Source organism: Mesoplodon bidens, assembly GCF_964165515.1.
Source record: "Mesoplodon bidens genome assembly, chromosome: 13".
Lineage (NCBI taxonomy): Eukaryota > Metazoa > Chordata > Mammalia > Artiodactyla > Ziphiidae > Mesoplodon > Mesoplodon bidens.
This window is the reverse complement of record NC_138169.1, coordinates 32,688,771-32,706,266: the sequence shown is the minus strand read 5'-3', so window position 1 is coordinate 32,706,266 and position 17,496 is coordinate 32,688,771. Positions and strand designations below refer to the sequence as shown.

Sequence of the window (17,496 nt, the reverse complement as noted above, 5' to 3'; positions counted from 1 at the left end):
CATCCTGACCTAAGTTTTCTTGTACTGCCTTTTCAACATTGTTTCCCCTTCCAAAGAGATGTGTGTTCTTCATAGCAATATAATACATACACATTGGGGGAAAGTTAGAAAATATGGAAAAGCCAGATGAAAAATGTTTCTAAGGTCTCATGTAAAAGTTTATTTCATTAATATCCAGTATGCTTAATTCTGCAAAAAGTTGCTTTAATCATGGAGTAGAATATTTGCATCTAATTTTGGGAAATGCCATTATATCACAAATGCTGCTAAAAATCTTAGAGCATATGCACAAGGCCTACAGTGCAGCACATGACAATTAGAATAGTCTCAAATCCATTTGCTGCATAGTGAAAATCAGAGCTTTTCCAATACTCAGTGATGGGAATGAAATATTTGGTTCAGTCATATGTGTTTGTGAGATAATCAGTCTAATGTTTTTCCAGTTTCATAATGAAAAAAAACCCTGAATACTCTGGCTTTTGATTTGTAAATCACTCCAAAATACAGTCATAAAGTCTGATTTTTAAGTAGCATAGTTTAATCAGTAAGCTTCCTGACTTAGACAATTAGAGGTTTATTTTCCTTACAAAATAAGAAGTTTGTGGCTGGTTTGACTAATATCCCTCTCATGGACCTACCAAATTTTTATCTTTCCATTCTGTTCCACTCAGCATACAGGCTAGTATTTAATGCTTACAGGATGTCTGGGCATCACAGGTACCATGCCCATGTTCTGGGAGAAGCATCAGCCAGCTGATTCCATGCACTTCAACAAGAAAACATGAGCCTTCCTGGATGCTCTACCAAGCAGGGTTTCACTCGAATCTCTTTGGACGGAACCATCACATGATCACACTTAGTCCTTTTAGATAGGCACACAGCATCTTGGAGCAAGATCATGATATTCATATGTTAAAGAAGAAAAGAAAAGTGGGTTTTGGCAAGCAGGTAGCAGTGTCTGCTTTTGAGACTCATTTCTATTGCAGTGCATGACATCTATGAGGCTCAGTATCCTTTTGGAGGAATGGGTGAATGCTACCATTTGCACTATAGTCATTAACTCTGTGTATGGCTGTGCATTTATACAGATTCTAGTGTAATGTATAATTGAATAAACAATCACATAGCGAAAGATATGCCTGGATAAAAATGACTTTCATTTCTTTCATCAGCCAGGCGATACCTGTGACAACCATCCTAGTCAGTTGGACGGCACCCAGGAGGAAAAAGAGCTGCCGGGAGTTATCAAAACAGGTGGTTCCTTGGTAAGTGGTAGGAGAACTGGGGGTAAGGATGAAAAGAGAAGCCGTTCTTTCAAGACAATCATGCAAAACTTCAAAACAACGCAACATAATTCAGGTGGCTGGACAACTACAGCTGTCAGCATGCCTATCTACCTTTATTTGATTTGTAGGAAGCCATTCATCAGTAAATGAACCCGAGTTTAATAGTTAAAGCCACAAACAACTACATGCTCTATTAAAACAGATACAAAACCAGAAAACCAACGATGGTAGGCATTTCTTTATGACAGATGTAGTTCCTTTCCATTTTTCTTTTATTTTGAAAAATTCTCATAAGAGTGTTGGTTCCATTGAGTCACAGCTCCACCAGCTATGGACGTCAGGTCTCAGGATAGCAGTAGGTGTCCTCAGGTTGTCCACTGTATCCCTGGTGCAGGGCGAACACCAGGCATCTTAGTTCTGACCACACTCTTCACCCTAGGTGTCTAGTGCCCCTCCCCTTCCCCATCCCCCTGCCTTTCCCCAGAGCCACTTCCACTCCCCACTTACCCAGAGGAGGGCAAAGTCAGGCAAACATTGGGAGAAAGATCCAGCTTCTGTCAGTTTACAAACGGGAAAGATTGCTTTATTTATGGTTTAGCCAGAGCCTGTTCTCACGTCTGTTTTTACTTGCACTTCTATCCTAAGCTATCTTTTCTCTCCCTTGGTGGAGCTTATGTACTCTACCTTTCCTTTAATTTTTCCATCCTCATATTCCCTCCCCTAACTTCCTCCCAGGTAGAAAAAAGCAAAATGGTGACTCCAATAGGTTCCCTCCTCCCTACTGAGATGGTGTTGGGGAGAGACTGAGTTTCAAAGGCTCTGCTCATACTGACCCCAGATGTGGTTACTCACAGCTTCAGTTGTTTTCCCTCATGATTTGGAGGAGATAGTAGTTGTCTATTTCAAAAGTGTCTCCATTTGATTAGGAGGGAAGCAGATTTTGGAAAAGAATTTACATTATTCCTGGAATATTTCTCTCTGACCCCCACTCGTGTGAACATTGCTGGGATTCTTTTTTCTTTTTTTCATTATGTTTTGTTGACTCTACTAGGTTTTAGGAGAGAAATCTTGGTCATTGACTTAACTCTCCCATTTTATTCCAGAATATAATCCCTATTGTTTACAGAAATAATACATAACTCTTTTTTAAAAAATTTATTTATTTTATTTATTTATTTTTGGCTGTGTTGGGTCTTTGTTACCGCATGCAGGCTTTCTCTAGTTGTGGCGAGCGGGGGCTACTATTCATTGCGGTGCGCGGGTTTCTCATTGCAGTGGCTTCTCTTGTTGCGGAGCACAGGCTCTAGGCACGCAGGCTTCAGTAGTTGTGGCTCATGGGCTCAGTAGTTGTGGCTCGCAGGCTCAGTAGTTGTGGCTCGTGGGCTCTAGAGTGCAGGCTTAGTAGTTGTGGCGCACGGGCTTAGTTGCTCCCTGGCATGTGGGATCTTCCCAGACCACGGCTCGAACCCATGTCCCCTGCATTGGCAGGCAGATACCTAACCACTGTGCTACCAGGGAAGCCCCAACTCTTTCTTTTTATATTAAAATTATCCACAATTTGTTCTCTGCTGGTATTTCTAAGCTTTAGTTCCCTCGCCTTTTTTAAAAAAATAATATTGATTGATTGATTGATTGATTGATTGATTGATTTGGCTGTGCCGGGTCTTACTTGTGGCATGTGGGATCTTCATTGCGGCATGCAGGATCTTTTAGTTGCAGCATGTGAACTCTTAGTTGCGGCATGCATGTGGGATCTAGTTCCCTGAACAGGGATTGAACCCGGGCCCCCTGCATTGGGAGTGCAGTCTTAGCCACTGGGCCACCAGGGAAGTCCTAGTTCCTTCGACTTAATCACACAAATCCTCTACTTTTGAAAACAAATCAACTTTCTGTTTCAAGAACATAGTTGGAGCTTTCCAGTGATAAAATTTTGTTTGGTCTTTTCTCATATTTTAAAATGGGCAAAAGATTTGAATAGACACCTCTCCAAGAAAGAGATTTGGATGGTGAATCATCTCATGAAAAGTGCTCAGTATCATTAGTGATTATGGAAATGCACATAAAACCAAGATGAGCTATCTCTACGTACCCTGTAGAATGGCTGAAATTAAAAAAGCTGACCGTATCGACTGGTGCTAAGGATGCAGAGCAACTGGAACTCTCATACATTGCTGGTAGGAATGTAAAATTGTCCATCCACTTTGGAAAATAATTTGGTAGTTTCTTAAAATATTAAGCACATACCTTCCATATAGACCCAGCCATTTTACTCATAGATAATATATATTCATATGAAGACTTATCCACAAATGTTTATAGCTTAATAGCCCCAAACTGGAAAGAACCCAGTTTTACCTGCAGCTAAATATGTGAACAGATTGTGATATATAAATACAATAGAATATTTCTCAGCAATAAAAAGCAATGAACATTTGATATACACAGCATGGATGGATCTTAAAATAATTATGCCATGTGAAAGAAGCCAGACAAAAAAGATTCAATTTATATGAAATTATAGAAAATGTAAACCTATAGTGAGGGAAAGAAGATCAGTGATTGCCTAGGGGTTGGTGAGGAGAGGGAAGGAGGGATGACAAAGGGGCATGAGGACATTTGGGGAGTGCTGGTTTTGTACATTGTCTTGACTGTGGTGATGGTTTCATAGGTCTATATATTTGTCAGAACTCATCAAATTGTATACTTTATAATCTATCTCAAGAAACCTTTACAAAAGAGTCCATATAATATTTTATGATTTCTTTAATATCCAACACATTTATTTTGTAATAAGCTACTTACAATAAAGGAATTGTCTATTATAATATAGATGATTGTCTATTGTCTATATATTATACATGGTTGAATCTTGACTCTAAATCACAAATGCCACTAAATCTGGGCATTTACAAAAGATTTACAGAAGATTTACAACCTGTAAAGAAGGCTTACAACCCAGTCTAAAGTCCTTACAAACTACTCTACAAATCACTTGTATAGACAAAAGAAACATTTTCCTTTCGTGTAGTCAACATAAATGAATTAGTCATTAGAGGTGTTAGTTAATTCAAAGGCAAAGTAGTCCATCTAGTTTATTTCCATCTAGTTTATTTCCAATGTCTTAAGTGAAACTCAAATAGCTACATTTGCTATTGATTTATAATTCACTGCAAAATACAATCATACCTTCTGTTAAAACTGATCAATTGCATCTGTGTTTGCTTTGTAGTAAAGAAAATCTAAGGAACCTGGGTTTAAACAAGTAGGAGTTTGTTTTAATCACAAAGTGAGCAACTAATGGTGGATAAACCAAGGCTAGTACAACTGCAGTGCAATGCAGTGCCAACCTTAGCACGAAACTTCTAACTTTTTCCTTTCACGCTTCCACCATAACACGTGGATTTAATCCTTAAACTTACAAAATGTTAGCAAACTCTGGATCCCGTTAGGAACATGTGCCAACTGACTGTTTGTTGTTAACAGAAAACCTTAGCTCTCCTGGAGAAAACCCACCCAGTGGCATTTCTCATATTGCTCATTGACCTACTTTTGCACTCTTACATGACAATCTGGGTTTCTTTTCTCTTCTTTGGTTGCCTGAATCTTATTCCTTTATAAATAAGCTTTTTGTGTTTGCCCTCTCTATCTACAACTTTTTTGAATTTTGAATTTATTGCTGGAATTCTGAACTTTCACAAGAATCCGCCCCTTATTTCATTCATCTTGGTGACTGCTCAGTGAGTTCTTTCTGAGAACTGATTTCTTTCTTCAGTTTATGGACATTGTCTTCTATTATGTCTTAAGTTATTTTTTTCTCCTCATTTTCTATGTTCCCCCCTTCTAGAACACATATTAGATGGTTCCTGCTTTGCTTGAATTGAATTTCAGTATCTCCTAAATTTTCTCTCCTGTTAGTCTGTTTGCTCTGATTTCTTCATCTTTATCTTCCAGATTAGTAATTTTTTTCTTGGTCATGATTCTGTTTTGTTTTGTTTTGTTTTAAGCTTGTCTTTCTCCTTGTACATTTCAGCAAACATATTCTTATTTCCCAAGAACAACTTTTTTCTCTCTGATTTACCCAATATGGTAGCTGTAGGTTCTTGATTCATAGAGCAATAGCCCCTTGAAGATAAGAATTATATTATTTGTAAGGAAGGAGATTATTTCTGTGTCTTTTTTATTGATATATATATATATATATATTTTAAAGTGCATGCATTTTCGGTATATAATTCAGTTTGAAGAAGTGTTTTCACTCATATAACTACAGGCAGTCAAAATAGAAAACATTTCCATCACCAAAGAAATTTCTCTCAGGCCTTTTCCAGTCAGTTGTCCTCCCTCTCCTGCAGAGGCAAACCCTATTGAGATTAATATGAACTCTTGTGTCTGGCTTCTTTCACTCAGAATAATTTTTAGATTTATCCATTTGTTGCGTGTATTAGAAATTTAGTACTTTTATTACTAACAATAATCCATTGTGTAAATATACTACTATTGGTGTATCTATTCACCTGATGATGGACATGTGGACTGTTTCCAGTTTTGAGCTATTATGAATAATGCCGCCAATACATTCATTTAGTATAAAGGATGTATATTCTGATTTCTCATTGGTAAAGATGCAACATAATTCAGATTGTTGGCAAACAAGCCATCCTCAGCCCCATCACCCATAACTCTTAAACTCAGCTAGGAATAATTCAATAAATCAAAAATAACTAAATTCTATCTTTTAAAGAAAGCATCTACAGGCAGAAACAGCAACAACAGAAACTAATTTTTTAAACGTGTATTCTAAGTGGAGGATGTTGTCAACTAAAGCTTGGTCCTTGTGGGTGAGCTCATATGGAAAAATAACAGATTACCATGTAAATTTTTTTTCATTATTTTCAGTATCAACTAAGAAACAAAAATTTAGTTTTTCCCAGTTATTTTCCAAACGTAAACATCTTGTGTGGAGAACATGCTAGCTTTTGGAATGCGTAGCAGTAAGTGATACAAGCAGTGGAGTCCTGCCCACATGCAAGCACCATCTGATTAGGGAAGCGCACATCTCCTGTCAGGTGACAGCAAGAGTCCCCAAGTTTACAGTGCAGGGAGAGCTTCTCACCAAGACTATGGATCCTGGATGTTTTTTCCTGTCCAGCTCTGCAGTCCCTCCACCATACCCCTGTCTATCAGAATCCTGTCACAGCAAGAGGGTGGGATGACCCACCAAAGCCTCCATCAGGGCTAAAAGTGTTCAACAAGGCAGAAGACACCAGCACATTTTCAGGTGGAACTACCACCCCTGGGCCCCTAAAGTTGTCTGCAATCATAATGCAAGTCTTTATTAATTTTGATTGATTACTGTAGGGAGTTGCTGTATGTTTCCTCTGCAATTGAGTAGGTTGATTTTACTAAAAGGCCAAAATTGTTGATTGTGTGTTTTTTTGCGAGTGACTGGGGTGTACTTAACTTTAAGATGCATAGAAGGGGCAGGTGGGTTAGTGCAGTAAACACTCCCCAAATGCAAAACTGATGAAGGGAATGAAGAATTCTTCATCCAGGCAAAGCTGATTTCATTTTCTGTCGCCCCTCCATTTCTTTCGTTGTGGTCTCCCAAGTTCCTTCTCTTTTAGACCCCCTCCTCCTTCAGTATCCATGGGGGATTGGTTCCAGGACCCCCCAGGATACCAAAATCCATGTGTGCTCAAGTCCCTTATATAAAACGGTGTGGTATGTGCATATAACCTACACACACCCTCCTGAATACTTTAAATCATCTCTAGATTACTTATAATACCTAACACAATGTAAATGCTATATAAATAGTCACTGGCATATGCAAAATTCAAGTTTTGTTTTTTTGGAAATTTCTAGAATTTTTTTTCAAATATTATCCATCTGGGTTGGATGAATCTGCAAATGTAGAACCTGTGGAGACAGAGGGTCAACTGTACTCAAACTAGGAGCCCACCCACCCCAAAGCAGTTAGTTCATTTTATTTAGGCAGAATTGGGGGGGGATGCGGTTCTAGGGTTATATTTAGGGGCTGTCTGCATATTTAAAGAGGGATGGTCTACTTGACCTCTATCGATATTTTGTAAACAGCTCTTAACTATATGCCTGTGGCCCTTTCCTACTCTTTGTACATTCTGTTATTTTTCTCTTCCCTCTCTAAAAAATTTTCTTTTATGCTGTTTTCAAGTAGAGGTTTTTATTTTACCAGATCAATTCTATTAGCTTTTCTTCTAGAAATTTCTATCAGCTATGGAATTCTTTGCTGGTTTCCATTGCTGTTAACAATCTGTTTCTTTAAATATATATATATATATATATATATATATATATATATATATATATGTTTTCTGCCATTTTTAGTGATTTGGGGTGAGGGGAGTTAGGTGACTGTCAGCTTGCCATCTTGACTTAAATTTCTTGTGCTAGATCTTGTGTTCTATTTGTTCCTTTAAAGAAAAAAGAGTCCTATGTTTATTTTATAAAGTAACACATACCATCTATAGAAAATTTAGAAAATGTGGTCAAGAAAGATGAGTGACAGTTTTTTAAAAAACAAAATATCATATGTTTTTATAAGTATCAAATATATTTGATTTTGCCATAAGGTTCCTTCAGTAAAGAAAAGAATATTCATTTATTAAATTTCAGTAATGCCCTTGTACACTAAAGCAAAAATCTACTTCAAGCTTTATAAATGAAAAAACAATTTGGTGCTATTGCTATTGAATTCTAATCACTGTGAAAGATAGTCCTAGGGTCTGTTTAAAAAAAATAAGATTAGACAAGTTAAGTTTGTGTTTGGCTGCATGTAATAGAAAAGTCAGAGTTGCTTTGCTTCACATGGAGATGCTTAAGAGGGGGTGGTCCAAGTGTGACAGGGCAGCCACGTGATACCCCTTAGCACAGACCCAGCCATCTCTGCCATCCATCATCCGCATTGGAGCAAGATGCCTGGAAACTCCAGGCTGTCACCTAGAGTGCTGTCATGAGCATGTAGCAGCTGACCCTACTCTTTTTGGTCAGGAAAGCCTTAACTTTTCTGGAGACACTCTTCTTAATATTACACTTACACCTCATTGACCACACTTGTCACATGATCACTTTTAGCTGCAAAGAAGCCTGGAAATCAAGTTCTCTGGTTTAACACCTCACTCCCTGGAACAAAACCAAGATATTGTTAAGGTAAATGGAATTTGTGGCAGACAAGAGCAGTGTCTGCCACAGGGCCAGGGTCTATCAGAGGGCCAGGCATTTAGGTGGTTCGCAGTGATGAACCCTGAAGGGCTGGTGCAGTTGCCCATGCCCTGGCAGTCATAACTCTGTGTATTGCCACACATATCTAAATACGTACGCGTAGTGGAATACACAAACATGTTAGAAAGTATTTGCCTGAATAAGAATGGTGCTTTCATTTCTCCATTTAGCCAGATGATGCGTCTTTCAACATCACTACCCTGTCAGATGGGTCCCGAGATGAAGAAGGGAGTTTTGCAGTTCCCAGGAGTGGCTCCATGGTAAGTCATCGCATGCCCAGATGATTGCATGTCAGGGCAAAGTTGCAAATTCAAGGCAAGAAGAAGCAATTTCTTTCAAACAGATGAGAAAAATTTGAACTAACACTGTGAGGAAACCATAGCTGCCAATAGACCCACCAGCCTTACAACAATTAGGAAGAAAGAGACTTAAAACTGAGGAATGAATAGATCAGTTTGAAAGAGGACTCCATAAATTAATACTGATGCAGTGTTCTTTAGGAGCCTCAGACATGGAGCGATTTGTTAACTTTTGACCCCTTGTCTGAGTTCATATGATCTGTCCTAACTCTGCCATCTTAACTCAGAAGTCCTTTTACCTTCAGGATAAATTAAAATTTCCTCCTCCTGATATTGAAGGCTCTCCACTGTTGCCTGTGTAACCAGCGTTGGATCTCAGGACTCATCCAAACAAACCCTCCACTTACGACAGATTCACTCACGCAGCCTTGAGTAGTAGAACTTCTACTTTTGTCTCAAACTCTCGTCATTCCTCCCCCCGCCCCACCTCCACTGGGAACCCCCAATTGGTGTTTCTGTGCAGGAGCCCTGGCAGGGTGTGACATAATGGGCCAGAAGAAGTGAGAGACCCTGTTAGATAAAGTAGTGGTTCTCTACTGGCAAGTTGATGGAAGGCAAAAGAGCACGACAAGACGGGCAGGTGGAGGGGGCACATTCAGTGTCCTCCTGGGCAGTAGTTTCTCGTCTGTTGTCGAGTTTGATATACCGGGTAGTTGATAATGCACGATGCACTCCCAGTGCACCCCCATTGTTCAGGGAGATAATGCTGTTAGCCCCATGTGAATGAGTTTTTCTGTTGTGTTTTTAGATTTTTGGTTATGAGGTTGTTTTGTTTTGTTTCATAGTGATCATTTAAGAAGCATAAAATAATGTGAGTGATTTTTGTTAGTAGCACTCACTACAGGTTATATCACTGATAGGCTAAGGGTTACCCACAGTTTCTGACCTACTGACTTTAAATTCAGCTGTTACTTTCACATTTAAGACCACGCATTGGAATGCAAATAAGTGAGAATATCTCTATTTTAGAGATAATCTCCAGTTCACCCCACTTAGTGATGAAAACAAAGTAAGTCATGCAAATAAGTGAGAATATCTCTATTTTAGAGATAATCTCCAGTTCACCCCACTTAGTGATGAAAACAAAGTAAGTCATTTGCATACTGGTAACTCCTAGAAATGAGGAGTTTCCTACAGTAGACCTTACATGGTTGTGCTGTCCCCCCGTGACCAGGGATTCCTGTTCTAAGTAAGGCCTTGCCCAGGATCCTTCATTTTCAGTCTCAGCTGGAGGTACCCATGTGCCCAAGACTCAGCCCTAAGTCTTAGCCTCACCTCTACCTGTCTTCTCTGACACCTATTGATTTTATCTTGTACATAGTTCTAGAATATGTCTACTCCCCTCTTTTCCTACAGCTACTTCCTTAATACAGAAACTCATCATCTTTCTGTGTTACTGAAGCAGCTGCCTAAGTGATCTCCCGGACTTTAGCTTATACCCTCCATCTCATCCTCGCCGTGGCTGCAAGTCATCGGTCTAAAATGCAAGTCTTGCTCCATGCCTGCAGCAGTTCTCCCCACTTTCTAGTTAGTGTTAGTGTTAGGTAGTTAGAAAACTCCTGTCTCTGACCCCTTGTCTGTCCCCTAGCTGAATTCATCTGTTCTATAAGCCAACAAGAAAGTACTGTGTGTAGTTCTGTGCACACACCAAGCAGAATTTGAAGCATGGTGTTTGCACCGTTGAGTTGCTAAAGAAGAGGAGGTTGGGTAGGCCTGTTTTCTAGGCTTTTCCATGGCAGCTCTGTGACCACAATGCTTGTGACGTTTTTCTATTTCTTCATTCTTTGCTGATACATTGATTTATTCATTCACCAAACCTTTATTGAACACGTGTTGTCTACAGATAGGATCCTTGAAAGTTTGACAGTGTAAGAGAAAGAAAATGATCTTGCATGGCAGTTATAGACAGAGCTTCCTGGGGTAAGTTAGTCACTCAGATTTTGTTTTTGTTTTCATTTTGTTTTTCTGAAAACTGATTGAATGTCAATAATGACATAAGTAAAAGTTTCAGCAGTAATGACACTCAAAAAATTTTCATTGGTACCTGTCTCTAGTGTGACATACTTTGGATTGTTTGTTACTCATAATATCTTTACTTTGAAATGTTAAACAAATTGGTTAGTTGCTAAAGTAGCCCACAGGTGCCAACTTAACTCTTTCTGCACCTGTACTGAAAATCATTCTAGAACTTCTTACCATGACGTAAACACATTTTTGACTTCCCTGCTTCTTGATTATAAGGAGCCATGGGCACCCCAGTTTGGTTCCCCAGTTTCTCCTACATGGTGGGATTTCCAGTGATCCAGTGCAGTGGAGGCAAGGGCTTCAGGGGTCCTGGCCATGATGCCTATAAAGGTAAATCTCGCCGGCCTGTCAGGGAAAATCTCACTGACTATTTACTGTTATCTCCAAGACTCCAGAGGCTCTTGACAACTATCACTATTGGCATTTATGTTGTGGAATGGGATAAAGTAGGTAACCTAACTTTATCTTTTCCAAGGGGATAGCCTTGGCTTGACCAACATCTTGCTTTTTCATTCTTTCATCTTTTTTACTTGTTTGATTTGCACCTTTATGATAAGTGAATTCTCTGCGTATACAGGGTCTATCCTAATTACTATGACTCTATGTTTTGTTTATTTAAATTTGTTACAAGTTTGCCATCATTGTTTAGAATCAAAATTTTCTTTCCTCTTCTCAGAAATTTTTTTCTTTCAGATGAACTTATATTGAGGCTATCACTACCCATTAAATAAAAATCTTGTTAGTACTCCACTAAGAATTTCATTGAATTTAAAGATTGTCAGAGAGAATTCACATCTTAAAATATTGCATCTTCCCACTGAGAAAAAATCGTGTCTTTCCATCCATTTGTATCTTCTGTCCTTCAATAAAATTTCATAATTTCCTCTCATATTTTTTCCTACACATTTTTTCATTTGTTAGTTACTAGGAACTTAATAGCTTTCATTGGTATTTTAAATGGTAGGGGTTTTTCATGGTATCTTCTTGTCTGTTTTTGTGGATATACAAGGAAAGTATTTTTGTTACTCAAAAAAGTCTCTTTTATAGTTTCCTTTCTGAAAATTCTTTTTTATTTCTTAGAATTTTTCATTTGATTTTATAATTTGTGCAGACATCATCTGAAATACTGAAAGTTTTATTTGCCCAATCTTTAAAATACAGTTAGCCCTCTTTATTTTTAGGTTCTGCATTCTAGGATTCAACCAACTGCAGGTTGAAAAAATTCAGAAAAAAAAAAAATCCCAGAAAGTTCCAAAAAGCAAAACTTGAATTTGCTGTGCACCAGCAACTATTTACATAGCATTTACATTGTATTAGGTGTTATAAGTAATCTAGAAATGATTTAAAGTATACGGAAGGATATGCATAGGTTATATGCAAACGCCACAACGTTTTGTATAAGGGACTTGAGCATTTGAGGATTTTGGTATCCTTGGGGTTCCTGGAACCAATCCCCCATGAATACCAAGGGACGATTGTAGTTATTCATCTTATTTACTTTTCTTACCTTATTGAACCAACCTCAAGCACTTATAACATTGAATAATAATTATGGAGATCTTTTGATACATTTTTGATTTTCTCATGAATTCTTCTAAGTTTCACTATTAAGAAGAATATTTGTTCTGGGTTTCTGAGCCTTGTAGTTACTTTTATCAGGAGTAGAGATTGAGTTATATCAAATGATTGTATCATCTATTAAAATGAATGTATTGTTTTTCTTCTTTAAAAGGCAATTACTTTAGGAAATTACATTGATAGGTTTTTCTAATGTTGAACTATAATTTCATTGCTTAGTTAAACCCTACTTGTGTTATATTATTCTTTTTTTATGCTACTGAATATGATTTGCTACCATTTTAGCATTTTTAACCACTCTTCTAGTAAGTGGGGTTAGCCTATAACATATAATTTCTTTTTGTTATTACCAGAGTTATGCTAATCTTGGTACAAACATGTTGAGAACTTTGAATCTTTTTCAGTATTTTGGAGCTATTTATTAAACTTTGGTGTAAACATATAATCTGTAAAAACTATTATATACAGTTTTATGCCAAGGCCTGGCATCACTGTAGACCTAATGCTTTGATTAATTTTTCAAATGATATGGTTTAGGGATTATATTCCTTTCAATCCCAACTTGTATGAATTTGGTAATGTGTGTTTGTTCTAGCAAAACATCCAGTTCATTTAAAATTTCAATATATGTTGGTGTGTGTGTGTGTGTAAACACATATGTACACAAATATATATATGTACATACACACATTTGTTCAGGTGCATAATTTTAAAATTTTCTGTGAAGGTAGCTATTACTCCTTTTTTCTTCGTAAAATTTATGTCTATCAGAATGTAAATACTTGCCTGTGTTGGCAGTATTTTTTTTTAAAGTCACTACCTTTAATTAATTAAGCCTACTTTTTCTATCGTATTAATTTTTTTCATTCATTCTTGGGTCTACTTGGATAATTTTTCCTAGTCTCTTGGATTATAAACATTTTTCTTCTTTTTTATTTTTTTGAAATATATACTCATTTTAATGTCAGACACAGAAATTTCAGATACCCCTTTTTAGAAGGATTTGCTCGGAACTTATCCATTACATCAGCAACTTTTTTTTTTCCTGAATTTAATTTAATTTATTTTTTTATACAGCAGGTTCTTATTAGTCATCAATTTTATACACATCAGTGTATACATGTCAATCCCAATTGCCCAATTCATCACACCACCACCCCCAGCCCCCTGCCGCTTTCCCCGCTTGGAGTCCATTTATTTTTAAACTTTATTACTTGTGTTTAAGGTTAAGAAGTAATCTGAATAATACTTCGGCTATTCACATGGATTTTTGGAATTTATTGCTCTCATTGTCTTTAATATTTAGTTTATAATTTCAGATGTCATAGATGGCATCGGAATGCCTTTAAATTCACATTTGGTTAGATTTTGTAATTTTTATTATATTTTTTATTTCAAAATTGGTTATGTATTTGTCAGTGAATGTGGCTTATTTACGTTCGTCTCTGGGGAATTTGGCACAGTGGATGCAAGAGGTGGTTTTATCAGTTCTGATCTCAGATGCAGAAGAGGAATATGGGGAGCCTTATTGTCTGTAATGACTGAAGCACAAGCAGACTTAGTGTATAGAGTTATAACACATAGATTGCAACCATGAGAAAAAAACCAAGCAGCCAGTCAGGAAGGTCAGAAACATCTTTTGAGTTGGTGAGTTTCTCCTGTAAGTAATGAACACGGAAAATATTTGGTATGGTGTTTCTTTAATGCGAAAGAAATATCAGATAGTCAAAGTCTAGTTTTAAGAGAACTCAAGCAGATAGTGCTAACCTTCTAAATGTTGGAATTTAAAATAATAATCCTTCAACCCTTACTCTCCAATCCCAGTGCAGTAGGATTTGGGCAGCAGAGCAAGCGTTGGTAGCTAGGAAGCTTTGCCTCTCCTAAAGCAGCTGAGGCCCCAGTGGGAAACTCTAGTGGCTGGGCATGTAGGGAAATGGTAGGATCCATTATGGACAAGCTAGGGAAGTTTGTTTTAAATGGGAGTGGCATTTATGTTTGAAATACATTAAAATCACTAGTGAAAATATTTTAAAGATTCTAATATTAATATGTTTAATGAGTAAATGGATGTTTTAAAATTATGAATACCAAGCACTGAGCCTTTTCATTCAACCTGTTTCAAAACTCATGGTCCCTTTACTGGCAGAGAGATCTTCCTTTTCATTTTCACCAAGTCATCCCCCTGCTTTAACATATGAATGTTCTTTTGTTTGTTCTGTTGTGTTTTACCCCTTATGAGTCTAAGTCTGAGAACCTCTACCTGGCTTTCAAAACCTTCTTGACTAACATATTTCTCATATTTTTCTAATACCTTGTCTCAACTCCTGGCAAATCAGGCTCTCCGTGATCCTCTCATGAAGCCAAAATGCTTCAGATTTCCATACCTGAAATTTATAATTCCATGTCTGGCCTGAATGCTTTGCCCATCTCCCTGCCTTTGTAAGTCCTTTTCATCATTCCTTGAGTTCCAGTGCAAGGTCAGCCACCTCTTCAGTGAAACCTTTTGGGTGGCACCTCTTTCCTCTCCTTTACTCTCCAGTAAACACTAGTAGTGTAGAAATTAGCTCTTAAGAGTGGATTGTCTTTTAATAATGTTCCATAAGTGTTACTCTCTTCTCCTCATTATAAATAGCTAAAGAGCAAGGGTCACGATTTAAATTTCTGCTTCCCCCAGGAAAGTCCCAGAATAATTTATATTACAAAAAGTGGGACCTCAGTCAATACTGTAGGCTGGCTGGAGGCCAGTTAAACCAGGCAGCAGATGGCACTTCTCCACTTTACAGATTACAAAATTGACATTTAGTCCATTCAAGGATCCCAAGCCATCAGCTTCAAGCCTTACATGAGTGTTTCTCAATTTTCAGGAGTGTTCTCTTCTATAGATGAGTTATTACAAAGTTTAATAAAACATTTCTTTCTAGAAAAACGTAAGGAAACCACTGAAAAGTGTTCCACATCTTTTTAAGGATTTCAGTGTATAGGTAATCTTTAATCTGTAGTGTTAGTTTTTAGAGCCACCAATTACATAATTGAGCATCTGTATTTTAATAGTTGGCAATATATTCACATTCTGTTTACACAATAAGGTATGTTATCTCCTTTGGAATAAAATAGGAAAAAGAGAACGCAAAGCTCAGCATTCGAGATTCCCTTGTGCAATTTGTAGTACATAATAAAGGATCTTTCATGAAGCAGGTGTTCAGTTCATATTGCTAAATAAATATGAGTGTAAAAGAAACGACATCAGGCTCTGGGGAAAAAAGAACAGACTTATGTGTGAAGAGCATAAAAAAGATTCTTGATGGAATAGCAGATTTTCACCCTCACACATACTCACAGCTGATAACTTCCATGTTAAAATTTATATTGGTAGAAATGGTAGAATTTGTGTGTAAGTTTTTACTAGTACCTATCCAACCTGAGTTAGAGCTCTACAAAGCTCTACAGAGCTCTACAAAGTTAATTACTCAACTTCTGATAACATTGCAGTGGAGTGCAGTGCTTTGGCAGGATTGCAGTGAAGAAAGTAGGAAATTAATTAAGAGAGGACACTGAACTAGAAAACGTACTTAAATTTTTGGTAGTTATTATCACTCTGTATTTCCTAGCAAAGAAGTTAATGTATGAGTATATTAATAGTAGCTAACCCTCATGCAGTACTCACTATGTGCCAGATATTGTTCCATGTGGTTTATAGTCATTTAAAATTCATAATAACTTGTTGAAATATGTTCTATTATCATCTTCATTTTACAGATCAGGAGATTAAGCAATAGAGAGTCCTGTAACTTGCTTGAAGTCACACGAAGTGGAAGAACCAGGATTAGAATCCAAGCAATCTGGCTCCAGCATCCCTGTTACTAGCCATCTAGCTATGTCATGACTTAGAGTTTACGACCAAAATGTGTGACCAGCTGCATCAAGAATAACAAATATAATAATCGTCAAACTATGTGACATCAAGCATTGTAATTTTTACGTTAGGAACTGTATGACAACAAACATTTAAGAAGATGTGGTTATTTTGACCTTGACTTAGTTCTCTTTTGAGAAAAATGTGTGAGCTGTACAGGTCTGAACTGAGTGAGAAAACAAAGGAAATCAGATGCAAGCCCTTCATGGAATCAAGAATTGCTTTTTGTGAAAAGAATTCAAATATACTGCAGAACATAAATCAGGTTGAAACGTAAGGTAGACTGTATTTATGATAAGCTGTTTTGTGTTCATCTTCCCTTGTTTCACAGTCTACCCTGGAGACTATTCCAGATGTGCCAGCTCATTCCAATGGCTCAGCAGACCCTGGACAGTCGGTGCAGAACGCAGTGAGTGGTGAGTGACACAAACTCCTACTGTACTCAGGCTGTGTCTTTTTGCTTTTGTGCTGGCGCTCAATTCAGTGAGAAGTGAATTTCTGAAAGCAAAATGTAAGTGTGTTTTCTCCCCTTTTTGATTTTCACCCGGGCCTCTCCTCCCATCACTTCCAAACAGCCCATCTGTCATACCAGACGAAACTAATTGAACAAGATTGGAAGCAGAATCTTTTCCACCTTTATTCCCACTGCATCATTTAGAAACTACTCACTTAGGCAGTGTCTTTGATTTGGGGCCTCTCTCACAGGTAATCTGGATCTGCTTAACAGTATCAAGCAGACCAGGAAGTAGACCACTTCCAAGAACCTCGAATTATGCTCAAGTAAATGCAGCAGCAGAGCAGCTTGTGATATACAGAGTAACAGGGTTAGCTTTTAAATGGGCCTCTTCCACTTGAGCATTGGATACTCTGCATGGGCTCAGTATGGAATCTCAAATCCTCCTTGTTAGAAATAGGTCCCTTTAGGCCACACTTTTATGATTCCTCAAAATTTTCCCTAAATAATGCACCGTCTTCTCAGATACAGCAGAACCCCATACTTGCAGCATTAGCTTCAAAACTCAAATAAGTTGGGGTGATGAAAATGTTCTAAAATTGACCGATGGTTGTACAACTC

General features: G+C 37.6%; 1 protein-coding gene across 1 annotated transcript in view; it reads left to right on the top strand.

The window, feature by feature from the left end:
• The window catches only part of ARHGAP28 (Rho GTPase activating protein 28), a 148,176-nt gene that overhangs the window by 94,989 nt on the left and 35,691 nt on the right, over window positions 1-17,496 (top strand). Inside the window, exons 5-7 of the mRNA XM_081253051.1 lie at window positions 1,173-1,265; window positions 8,717-8,806; window positions 16,753-16,837. Of these exons, the coding sequence (XP_081109177.1) occupies window positions 1,173-1,265; window positions 8,717-8,806; window positions 16,753-16,837 (268 nt within the window). The remainder of the gene's footprint in view (window positions 1-1,172; window positions 1,266-8,716; window positions 8,807-16,752; window positions 16,838-17,496) is intronic.